Genomic DNA, 12,843 nt, shown 5'->3' with positions numbered 1-12,843 from the left:
CGGGTACAATTACCTTTCTAAAGGTCTTCCAGGTTTTATTCTTTGACCTTTGGCTGCTTTGTCAATCAGTGGCAATCCACTTCAATTCTTGCCCATTTTTTATGGAATGTTTGTTGTTTTGTTTAGACTCCTTACTCTGACATATGTGTCCTCTCTTTGGATGTCTGGTTAACGGCATTTGGATCGGCGGAGCAGTGACAGTGGAGCTGAGCTGGTTATAGTGTTTCTCCCAAGTCTGTCGTTGCAGTGGCGCTGATGTGATGTGTTTTTGTGGTTGCGGGGGCATGGTGGGGGCTGCCGGACCCGGGTGCATGCCGCTGGACAGGGACCTCTTGTCGGGTGAGTTTGTCCCATCTTGCTGTGGGATTGGAGGATCCGTTGTGAGTACGATGCTCGGTGGTGTCTGATGGGCTGCGCTTGTTGGCAGAGGCTGGGGTGGTGTTGTGCGGGGCCCTTGTCTTGCCGTAGCGGGGCTCTGTGTGGTGGAGGGCAGGATGCAGCGGGGGTCCTTGGAGCAGTGCAGTTTGTGGAGCTTCGGCTTTGTGGCAAATGCCACCCTTAATGGCTTTTGGGATGGAGGGCATGTGTTCGATATCTGTGTCCTGGTTGAGGGTGGCCTTTTGGGAAGATTCATGTTTAGGTTCATGGGGGGTGGGGTGCTCATGGGGTTGATTGGGGGATTGGAAATGTTTCATCCTGGGACAGCTGTGGTTGGCGGGCTCATTTGGATCAGGTAGGAGTCAGAGTGGGGCGTCAGGGTCTGGGCCGGGGTCGCTTGGGCTCGGGCACTGCCGGTACTAGTCAGGGCTGATGCTGGTCGCTCTGCCTGTCTCCATCCCAGAAGGATGGGGACTACCTCCTGTGTCCAGGGGCTGGTTGCCCCTGTGGGGGTATCTGCACCTGGACCTGGAAGTATAGAGTATGTATGGGGAGTGTGAGTGAGCGTACGATGTCCATATTTGTGTGTCTTTACGTTGGGTGTGTGGGTGTGTTTTCATATGTACGTATGAGGGTTTGAATGTGTGATTGTGACTGTGTGTGCCTGTTTTGTGTCAGATTGGGTGTTGGGCTACTCCCTCTCCTGGATCAGTGTAGGCCCCCAATCAGATGTGGGGCCTATTTCGTCTTTACCACACTCCCTGCCGATGGCTGGTGTCTCTGCCTGCTGGTGTATCGGTCGTTCTCGGTGTCTGGGACTAGGTGTTTTGGTGTGTGCTTGCTCACTCCCCGTGGCTGCTTGCTGGGGCCTGGGCCCCCTGGCTCTCTCAGGCCTCTGCTTGGGGAGTGATGTGCCCAGCGTCTCCAGCATAGACGGCTGTCGGCGAGGCCTGTGGGCTCGTCACTGCAGCTCTCTGGGGTTTCTCCGCTGTAGCTGCTGGGTGGTTTCCTTGGGACTCTCCCCTGCTCTTCTCCAAGGGGATTCAGATCTTCTCCATGTCAGTCTTGGGTCCAGGGGCGCAGGTCTGTGGCTCCTCACACTCGCTATTGCATATTTTTAATCGAGAAACCTTAATACACAAGCGTGCTCACACTTGCACCCACAGGTGTTTGGATTCCGGTGTTAACAGATACAAAGATGTTCTATATTGAGCCGTAGATACCACTTTTGGTAACACTGCTGTTGTGTTTTTGCAGGTGTAGAAGCACTTTTCTAGTATCTTGTATTTTCTTCAAACTTCTTTGACTCCATTTTCTCCTTCTCTCCCTTTTCCTCCTCTCTGTCTGTTTCTTGCTTCTTTTTTCCTTTTCATTTCCGTGTCCGTAACAATTGAAATAATCTCAAAGCAGTTTCTAATAAAGTTTCTTTTATAAATATCAAGCAGAGCATTATAGCGATAGCTAGTAAATCTGTTGTGTTTCTTCTTGGCATTCAGACAACAATTCAGAGCATTACTGTGCCAGACAGGACACGGTGAAGAGGTTTATCTAATTTCGCTGATTTTAGCATCTCTTGGTTCATCTAGGCTCATCTTATAGATCTTAGCTTCCTTTAGTTGACATAATTTAAGAGTCTTGGCTTATGTTTATCTAAATTTATGTTAGCTTAGCTTTTTTTATTGCATACATTAGCTTATCTGAGTGTATGTTGTTGGCTCATCATTCTTTGTCTAAACGTATTTTATCTTAGCTTACTTCAGCTTAACTTAGTTCATCTTAGTTTCTTTATCAAAATTTCACTTAATGTGTGTCACCTTAGTTCAAGTTTGTGTCATCTTTGCATACTTTAGTTTAATTTAGCTCATTTTAGTTTATCTTTTATTTATTTCACCAGACCTGAGCTTGTCACATTTTTTTATTTTATCTTATTTTAGACCTAGCTTATTATAGCTTTATTTAGCAGCAAACCAAGAAATTCAGATGGCAAAATCCACACACAAGCAGATCTGTATTTTGTAACTTTTTTAAATTTTGTAATGTACTAAAATATATTAAGCAATTTCTTGTTGCATTGAGATATAACCGGCATTTCCTAACTATGGAGCAAAAATGAATGTTATAAAACTAACGTCTCTAAACTGTATTATTTAATATGTACTATAGTAACCCATTATATTTATAATATAACAACATTATAATGTTGTTTCTCTTTGGTACCAACAAATCTGTAATCTCTGATCTCTACAAATGTAGCTGCACTAATAAAACAGATCTTGTACCTTGGTGGATTTGTTCTGGGTTCATGAAGACATGACCTCCAGATATGAGTCATAGGTTCCTCCTGCCACATGGTGATGTGCCCCTGGGCAAGGCACTTACATCAGATTGCCTACTGATTGTATATTGTGTATGAATATGTGTGTTTGTGTTTGGGTGAATGTGGCTCTAGTGTAAAGAGCTTTGATTTCAGTCCATTCACCATTTATCTATACGTTGGAGACGTATAAATACCTCTACAACAACTTCTGTGGTTGTCCACTTTCTATATTTTTGCGCAGCATACAGAGAATATGTTTTTATTCTAGAACTGGAGTAGAAATGAGTGCAGTCATTAAAACCTTAGGAACATCAATCATAAATACTCTAGATGATTACACGAAATTTGAAATGATAGGAGAATAGTACTGTACTTACATTTTTAAACCTGAACACAAATTAGACCATAAAACCAGATGTTAGCCCTAAACCGTTGGATTCAAACTGAAGACTACATAAAATCCTCACAGAGACTCTTACTGAAATGAGTCTTCACAAACACACACCTTCACACAGAGGACAGATTGTGGCCTGTTGTGCAGACAGAAAGCCTGCTGCTGAAGCTTAATGAAGAGTGAGACTGACACACACACACACACACACACACCCTGCTGTTCGTTATAAAAGAAGCAGGTCAGAGCTGGGACATAAGCCCCGCCCCTAAAAACACACACACAGAACTCAGATCAGTTCTGATAGTTGTGGCTGATTGGCCAGGTCCGCTCAGATGGTTGGTTCCCAGCTCCTTCCCCCTATCCCACCCCAACCCCCAAGCCTTTCCCCAGAACCAGGCCCGGCCCAGAATGCAACTCCTGGCAGAGTTTCCCTGCCTGGTTGCCATGGTTACGACTGCAGGCCATTACCGCTGTGAATACGAACATCATCTACCCCCGACCTGAAATAACCCCACTGCAGACTCACACTGAGACACATTTCCTTCTGCTCAGCTCTCCAGCTTCATTTCACTCTTTTATTTTTCACTTATAAAAGAACTAAGTTTGAACTCCTTTGGAGCAAATCTGGCACAATCTGGGAATTTGATATGATTCCAAGCACAGAAAACATAGAAAACCCCACCAAGAAAATCCTTAAACTGTGTGATGAACCTTCCTTGTGAGATGGTGAAATCCTCTGACGTGATGGAAGCATGAATGTTGTTTGTCACAGCCTCAGGGCAGCTTCCAAAGAGAGATCCAAACAATAAAATAAAACACAATACAAGATTTTCCTCCTTCTGATGAGTTTACAGTTTTCATTTATCTGCTGCTGTTGCTGGGAAACCAAATGAACCCGAACATTTTTACATCACAGAAATACAGGAATTTGGGGCTGCATAGAAAAAAGAAGACAACAGAATTTCATTTCACTGCAGAGACAACCAAGATGTTCTGTGTTTTATATAACAGGATCCATTCCATCTGTCTGCACCGCAGACTGCAACTCTGCAAATAACGTTTCTCTCATCCTACTGTGGTTGTCAGCAACCAGTCCTTGCAACCAGGCTCCCTGATGGTAGGAGGTTGCATCATGGTATGGGCTTGGATCATTTCCTCTTCTGTGATGCAGTGTTGATGCAGAAAAGTCCAGCAGAGATTTTAGAGCAACATTTGCTGCCTTCAGGACCAAATCTTCTCCAGGGACTCCCATCTGCGCAGATGGTCGCCTCGGCGTGTTGGTGCGCATTGTTTTGTTTTGTTTTTTGCTTTAAAACGGTCTTCTGTGATGGTACCCGGAGCTCTCTCACCAGAGAAGAACTCATGAACATCAGGGCTACTACACCAGAGGAGTTATTTCCAACATTTCTGCCTACTGCTCTGGAATATTTGGACATTCTGGTCAAAGGTTCCGCTCACCTTTGTTCACCTTTGTTCACGCGGTGAAACGCCGGAAGAGAGGGAAACGGGCTGGGGTGCTGGTACGTCTTCGCCAGCGTGGACTACGAACACCGTTACCTGGAATATTTCTCTCTAACGTGCGCTCACTTCCCAACAAAATGGAGGAACTACAACTGTTGTTGGGGAAAAACAGGGACTTTTATTCATCTGCAGTTTTGTGCTTCACAGAGACGTGGCTGTGTGGATTAATACCGGACTCTGCGCTGCAGCTGGCAGGATTCCAGCTCTACAGAGCGGACAGAGACACAGAACTCTCCGGCAAAGCGAAAGGTGGAGGAATCTGTTTTTACCTCAACAGTGGTTGGTGCAACGACGTGACAGTGATTCAGCAGCACTGTTCTCCAGACCTGGAAGCCTTCATCATAAACTGTAAGCCTTTCTATTCCCCCCGTGAGTTCGCTTCGTTCATCCTGGTCGGTGTTTACATCCCACCGCAAGCTAACGTCCAGGTCGCACAGCGCATGCTCGCCGACCAGATACTGAGTGTGGAGCGGACCAACCCGGACTCCTTAGTTATCGTCGTTGGTGACTTTAACAAAGGTAATCTGACCCACGAACTCCCCAAATATAGACAGTTTATTAAATGTCCGACCAGAGAGGACAACATTCTGGATCACTGTTACACCACCATCAGAGACGCTTATCACGCCGTCCCACGTGCTGCACTGGGCCAATCCGACCACATCATGGTCCACCTGATTCCTGCATACAGGCAGAAACTAAAGCTCTGCAAACCTGTTGTGAGGACGACAAGGAAGTGGAGCAGTGAGGCTGTGGAGAATCTCCAGGCGTGTTTAGGCTGTACAGACTGGGATGTGTTCAGGACTACTACCAACAGTCTGGACGAGTACACAGAGGCTGTGACTTCCTACATCAGCTTCTGTGAGGACAGCTGTGTACCATCATGCACCAGGGTGAGTTACAACAACGACAAACCCTGGTTCACAGCTAAACTCAGAAGGTTAAGACTGGATAAGGAAGAGGCCTTCAGGAGTTGGGACAAAGACATATACAGAGAGGCTAAGTACAAGTTTGGCAAGGCAGTGAAAGAGGCCAAACGACTGTACTCTGAGAAGCTCCAAAACCAGTTCTCAGCCAACGACTCTGCATCTGTCTGGAAAGGGCTCAAGCAAATCACCAACTACAAGCCGAAAGCCCCCCACTCCATCAACGACCGACGCCTCGCCAACGACCTGAACGAGTTCTACTGCCGCTTTGAAAGACAAAGGGACAGTCCTGCAACCATCTCCCACGACGCCCCCCAACAGCTGCAGCCACAATCCACCACCCCCACCTCCCCAACCTCAAGAGGGGCCTTGGCACCTCCAACCCCCACCCTGAAGTTCCCCCCCACCAGCCCCCTACCCACGCCGAGGACGGCTCTTTCCATCCAGGAGAGGGACGTCAACAAACTCTTCAGGAGACAGAACCCCCGGAAAGCTGCTGGTCCGGATTCTGTCTCACCAGCCAGCCTGAAGCACTGCGCTGATCAGCTGTCTCCAGTATTCACAGACATTTTTAACACCTCACTGGAGACATGTCATGTGCCAGCCTGCTTCAAGTCCTCCACCATCGTCCCTGTTCCCAAGAAGCCAAGGACCACAGGGCTTAATGACTTCAGACCCGTCGCCCTGACCTCTGTGGTGATGAAGTCCTTTGAGCGCCTTGTGCTCTCACACCTAAAAGACATCACCGACCCCCTCCTTGACCCCCTGCAGTTTGCCTACAGAGCCAACAGGTCTGTAGATGATGCAGTCAACCTAGCCCTTCACTTCATCCTCCGGCACCTGGACTCCACAGGAACCTACGCCAGGATCCTGTTTGTGGATTTCAGCTCTGCCTTCAACACCATCGTCCCAGTTCTGCTACAGGAGAAGCTCTCCCAGCTGAGTGTGCCCGACTCCACCTGCAGGTGGATCACTGACTTCCTGTCTGACAGGAAGCAGCGCGTGAGGCTGGGGAAGCACGTCTCTGACTCCCTGACCATCAGCACCGGTTCCTCCCAAGGCTGTGTTCTCTCTCCTCTGCTCTTCTCCCTGTACACCAACAGCTGCACCTCCAGTCACCAGTCTGTCAAGCTTCTGAAGTTTGCGGACGACACCACCCTGATCGGACTCATCTCGGATGGTGACGAGTCCGCGTACAGATGGGAGGTGGACCATCTGTTGGACTGGTGCAGCCAGAACAACCTTGAGCTCAACGCTCTAAAGACAGTGGAGATGGTTGTGGACTTCAGGCAGAACCCAGCACCACCTGCCCCCATCACCCTCTGTGACTCCACAATTGACACTGTGGAATCTTTCCGCTTCCTGGGAACCATCATCTCCCAGGATCTCAAGTGGGAGCCAAACATCAGCTCCCTCATCAAGAAAGCCCAGCAGAGGATGTTCTTCCTGCGGCAGCTGAAGAAATTCAACCTGCCAAAGACTATGATGGTGCACTTCTACACAGCCATCATTGAGTCCATTCTCACCTCCTCCATCACCATCTGGTACGCCGCTGCTACAGCCAAGGATAAGGGCAGGCTGCAGCGTGTCATTCGGTCTGCTGAGAAGGTGATTGGCTGCAGTCTACTGTCGCTCCAGGAACTGTACACCTCCAGGACCCTGAAGCGGGCAGGGAAGATTCTGGCTAATCCCTCCCACCCTGGTCACAGACTCTTTGAGACTCTCCCCTCTGGCAGGAGGCTGCGGTCCATCCGGACCAAAACCTCACGCCACAAGAACAGTTTTTTCCCATCTGCCACCAGCCTGGTTAACAAAGCCCAGAAACCACCCTGACACTCTCCCTTTCCCCCACACCCCCCCTTTTTTTGCTGACAGGACACCTGTAACCTGTAACTCTATGCGTTACATTAACGCTCAGCTTGGACTCCTGCTTTACTTGCACAATGATCACCTGCACTGTTGTATTGCTCTTGCATCTTATACTGCTCTATATTTACTCTCACTCACTTAAAACTGTGCACATATATTTATATTATATTGTAGATATATTTATACTGTTTAATTTGTATTGTATTGCACCGACTACGCCAAAACAATTCCTTGTATGTCCAAAAAAGTACTTGGCAATAAAGCTTTTCTGATTCTGATTCTGATTCTGATTATTTTTCACCAAAACGATGAAAACCTGCAGTTCTGACCTGTTCACAACAGAGACAGTAGGAGAAGACCCCGTACTATTGGGCACCAGAAGACATGTTTGCAGGAAGAATGGGACAAAAAGCACTGGAACTCTTCAGGGGTTCGGGTCCTTAATGAAAGAACATGTTTAGGTTTTGGCAAAAGGAAGAAAAATGTGAACCACAGCAGCAGTTTGGGCTTTGTGTTGGACTGGATGGACATGGAGCTAATGAGAAGGTGATTTCTAGCCATATTAACCTTCAGACAGCAGAAGAGTTTTGGGCTTCAGGCTGTCTGACTCTGACCTGGGATCAGTGTTAACTTTGGCATTACTCACAGTGTGGATGCAGTGCAGCTCTTTGTTGAGTAACCACGGTAACGTGAGGTGTCCCTCTCCACGGTAACAGGAGCTGATCCGCTCCCTCATTGCCAGGTTGATGTCATGCAGAGTGAAGAGACAAAGGACCGTCTCTCTGGGCGGGTTGGAGCGGTTCTTCTGACCCTGGACACAAAAACACCACCAGAGAGAGTCTGAGAGTCACTGGTTCAAAACCCACAAAGAGAAAAGCCTGAAACAGTGCTGCAGAAAGCAGGAAATAATGTTTAAAGACCACAGAACGATGAAGGAAGATCACCTGTGAGAAGACCACAAACAGGATGTCATCGTCCTCAGACAGGCCGAGTGCGTGGGCCAGCCGTCGGCCCGGTTTCTGCTTGTAGGCAGCCTGAACCAGCCGGTACTCTACGCCATCCTTGGTGCAGCCCAGAGGAAACTCCACATACGAGTAAAACTCTGTGTCATTAGAGCAGATCCTGACGATCTTAGAAGTGAAGAACTTCTCTCCACCAGCATCCATCTGCGTCAGCTGCGTGTCCAGCTGCAGCGTCAGGAAGTACACGTATGTACGGCTGGAGAAACCGTACACATAGTAGATGTCAAAGGCCGGGTACGTGGACAGAGTGTCTGATGGGATCTTAATCTGTGAAGACACAAACTCGTCCTGGTAAACCAGCAAGAACATGTTGTCGCTCTCCTCGTCGGCCACCAGCTTCCTGCTGGACAGAGTGGGAAAATACTCTGACTTTCCATCAATGGCGGCACCGATGAACAGGCGGCTGCTGCCTTTGACCGGCTTCTTCCTCCTGGGCTCAGCCGTCCAGTCATCTTCACCGACAACCACACCTTCAGAGGAAAAGGAGACGTTAAACAACAGGTTAACCAATGATTCCAGTCCTTCACTTCTTCTGACCCATCTCCAGCTCAGCAGGTTGAAATATATAGGACAAACAGATTCTGAAGTCCATCACCTGATCCAGTAGCTTCTAGAACCTTCTTCAGCAGGTTTGCTATCAGATTTATCAGTCCCTCACATCGTTATGGAGAAACTTGGGTCTACTCTTCCCACACTGTCAAACTTTATTTATAAAGCTTTTTCATAGGTGTAACACAAGAGAGGATAAAACTAGGGGAGACACAAACTGAATAGAAGCATCTTTATTTTGCTTTTAAAACATCTTAAGTCTCAGCTGCCCTCAGGTCTTCAGGAAGGATGGTCCTCATCTCAGGGGCGCCTAACCCTGAGTTCTGGTTCTTACTCTAGGCAACATCAGAAGAACCTTTCCAGAAGACCTGAGGGGTCTGGAGGGGCAGAAGAACATCTGATAAAAATGGTGGACCGAAACCGTTCGGTGACCCAAACACCAATAAGAGAACTTTAAGCCCAGTTCTAAAATGGACCGGTAGCCACTGCTAACTGTCAGATTGTTGTGACATGAGTTAACTTTCTGGTCCTCACCAGCATCCCTGTAACTGGGTTCTGAAGTAGCTGTAATGGAGCTAAGATTCTGTTAGGAAGACTAGAAAGCTGAACATTAAAATAATCTGTTCTACGGGTTCTAGAAACAGGCAGTGAGTTTCTCTCTCTGAGTTTTGCTCCAACGAACTAAAACTTCATTTTTGTCCTGATTTAATGCTTCGCCATCCATGACTTCACATTTAAAACGCAGAAGACACGTGATGCCAGGGGTCATCAGTGTAGCTTTGAAAACAAATGCAGTGTCTCCTGATGACATCACCCAACAGCAGAATAAAGTAAGAGTGGGACCTTAGGTTGAGCCTTGTGGAACACCGTAGTTCAGATCACAGCATTCAGATGAACAGTTCCCTGTACTGAGATGAGGTGGTTTGATTCCCTCTATCGTGGTTCTGTAGACATTGTCCCAAAGGTCTTCTCCTTCCTCCAGATGCAGCTTTGCTAACCTAAGTGCTGCTGCCATCTTGTTTTTAGAGAGAAGGGGCTTCCTCCTTCAACCTTTCCAAACAGCAAAGTTTGGAAAATCAAAGCTGGTAGAGATAAACCCCAGAAAACCTGCAGTAGAGGTGGTTCTACACAGTTCTGAGTCCGAGGGCTTGAAAAGAATGATTTTTATTGATAAAAATGATTAAACCATGAATCATTTTCCTTTCTTGTTGTTCTGAACCCTTTTGAGTTGTACTGTCACAGAAAATGGTGGTGTACGGGAAAAAAGTGAAAAAGTACTGGGGATGTGAAGACGTTTGGAAGGATCGGTAATTAAAACACCCAAGATGAGGTCAACTGAAGCTCAGACAAGCTGACATGTCCACACAGTGAGTCATTATATATTCATCCGCCCACAGAAGCTAAAACTAAAGGTTTTATTTAACTCAAACCTTCAGAAAGTTCTGCTGATCTCAGTAGAACTTGGCCCCGCCCATCTCACCTGCCATCCCATCAGGGTCCTTGGCTCCAGACAGGTAGTGCTCCTTACGGTGATGAGGCTCTCCGAGCTTAAAGAGGTCCTCCAGCCTGAGGAACTGGCAGACACCCTGCCAGATGGAGCCACACGCCACAAGTCTGTTCCCAGTATAATCCACCAGTAAGAGCTTATTCACATTATCTGTTTGCTCCAGTCTGAGGGCAGAGAGAGACACAAGGGAGAGAGGTCAGACAGGTGAGCATAGTGAAAGTGAGCCAGATAAGCTGGCACGTGAGACAGGTAGAGACTCACCGGTGAGCGCAGGCCCTGACGCTGGGCGGGGGGTAACACTTGGCGTTGTCCTCCACCGGCCCGGTCACGTGACTTTTCAGCTCCACCAGACTGGGGGACAGCTTCAATACTCGATTGACGGCACCAACAAACACCTCACCTGTCCTCTGGTGGACTGTCAGGTGGGTGAATGAAGTGTCGGAGGCCCGGTACTCCGCCCTGTCCGAGTCCGAGGAGGGCGGAGTGGGAAGAGCCGGCACCGAGAGCAGGAGGGAGAGGAGAGGGAAGAGAGGAAGAGGGGATGAAAGACAAGAAGGGAGCATGGTGGGCAGAGAGAGGAGAGGATGGAGGGATGGAGGAGGAGAGGAGGAGAGAAGAGCTGGCTGCAGGTCTGATGAAGAGTCAGCTTCAGTGGACCATGACTGCAGAGACACAGAGAGAGTCTGGGTCAGCCTGAGTACCAACTGGTTATACAGGTTTCCTGCTGGTGGGTCAAAACCAGCAGGAGGAACAAGCCTAATAATCTTTACTATTAAAAAATTATTTGTATTTAGCTTCATTTACGAATGTAAAAATATCTGAAAACAAATAAGCGTCATAAATGAAAATAACGTTTTAATAAACAGATTAATGATGATAAAGTCCAGAGTTGAAAGAACTACACACCCTCACCCTCCTCTCTGTTGAATGAACCAGTATGTTTGTGAGCATGTGCACAACAGCAGCATATTAGATTAGATTTGAATAAAATCACTGTAAATGCTAACATACGAATTATTAAATGATTCCTGAGTTATCAGAAATATTAGCTTCATCTAAACCTTCAACTTGTATGTTAGACCCAATCCCAACCAAATTATTTAAGGAAGTGTTCCCTCTGATTACCAGCCCCATTTTAGATATGATTAATCTATCTTTAGTAAATGGATCAGAACCACAGGCTTTTAAGTTAGCTGTAATTAAACCTTTACTTAAGAAACCTTCGCTTGATCGAGATGACTTGAAAAATTACAGACCTATATCCAATCTTCCATTCTTATCTAAAATTCTTGAGTAAATAGTTGCTAATCAAATGTGTGAACATTTATACAGCAATGACCTGTTTGAAGAGTTTCAGTCAGGTTTCAGAGCTCATCATAGCACTGAAACAGCTCTGCTGAAAGTCACTAATGATATTCTTATGGCCTCAGATAATGGACTTGTGTCTGTTCTGGTTCTGTTAGATCTCAGTGCTGCATTTGATCCAGTCGACCATAATATTCTCTTAAAAAGGCTGGAATATGTTGTAGGGATCAGGGGAACAGCGCTAGGCTGGTTTAAATCTTATTTGTCTGACAGATTCCAGTTTGTTCATGTAAATGATAAATCATCTTTAAACTCCAGGGTTAATTGTGGAGTACCACAGGGTTCAGTACTTGGGCCAATTCTCTTTACTATATATATGCTTCCAATAGGTCAAATTATCAGGCAGCATAGGATAAATGTTCACTGTTACGCTGATGATACTCAGCTTTATTTATCCATAAATCCTGATGAGCCCAACCAGTTAGATAGACTACAAGCATGTCTTGAAGATATAAAAACTTGGATGACTTTAGATTGTTTGCTTCTAAATTCAGACAAGACAGAAGTTGTCGTCTTTGGATCGGAGTCTTTAAAAAAGAAACTGCTTAGTCAATTACTTAACCTGGATGGCATTAAATTGACCTCCGATAATAAAGTAAAAAACCTTGGTGTTAACTTTGACTAGGACATGTCATTTAAATCCCATATTAAACAGGTTTCTAGGATTTCCTTCTTTTACCTCCAGAACATTGCCAACATTAGAAATATCCTGTCTAGGAGTGACGCTGAAAAACTAGTCCATGCATTTGTTACTTCAAGGCTGGACTATTGTAATTCTTTACTATCAGGATGTCCACAAAATGCAGTTAAAAGCCTTCAGCTGATTCAAAATGCTGCAGCAAGAGTTCTGATGAAAATTAAAAAGAGAGATCATATTTCTCCTATTTTAGCTTCCCTTCATTGGCTCCCTGTTAAATCCAGAATAGAATTTAAAATTCTCCTCCTCACATATAAAGCCCTTAATGATCTAGCTCCATCATACATCAGAGATCTGA

General features: G+C 46.4%; 1 protein-coding gene across 2 annotated transcripts in view; it reads right to left on the bottom strand.

Annotated features, from left to right (window-relative positions):
• Positions 1–12,843, bottom strand: part of plxna3 (plexin A3) — a 182,819-nt gene that overhangs the window by 138,746 nt on the left and 31,230 nt on the right. For both annotated transcript variants that reach the window (XM_047360453.1, XM_047360380.1), the window contains exons 2-5: positions 10,745–11,145; positions 10,457–10,647; positions 8,350–8,897; positions 8,052–8,216 (exon numbers count right to left, since the gene is read on the bottom strand). In XM_047360453.1, coding sequence (XP_047216409.1) covers positions 8,052–8,216; positions 8,350–8,897; positions 10,457–10,647; positions 10,745–11,046 — 1,206 coding nt within the window. In that variant the 5' untranslated portion in view covers positions 11,047–11,145. The remainder of the gene's footprint in view (positions 1–8,051; positions 8,217–8,349; positions 8,898–10,456; positions 10,648–10,744; positions 11,146–12,843) is intronic.

This window comes from Girardinichthys multiradiatus, chromosome 1 (assembly GCF_021462225.1).
Source record: "Girardinichthys multiradiatus isolate DD_20200921_A chromosome 1, DD_fGirMul_XY1, whole genome shotgun sequence".
NCBI lineage: Eukaryota > Metazoa > Chordata > Actinopteri > Cyprinodontiformes > Goodeidae > Girardinichthys > Girardinichthys multiradiatus.
This window is presented reverse-complemented; position numbering and strand designations above follow the sequence as displayed.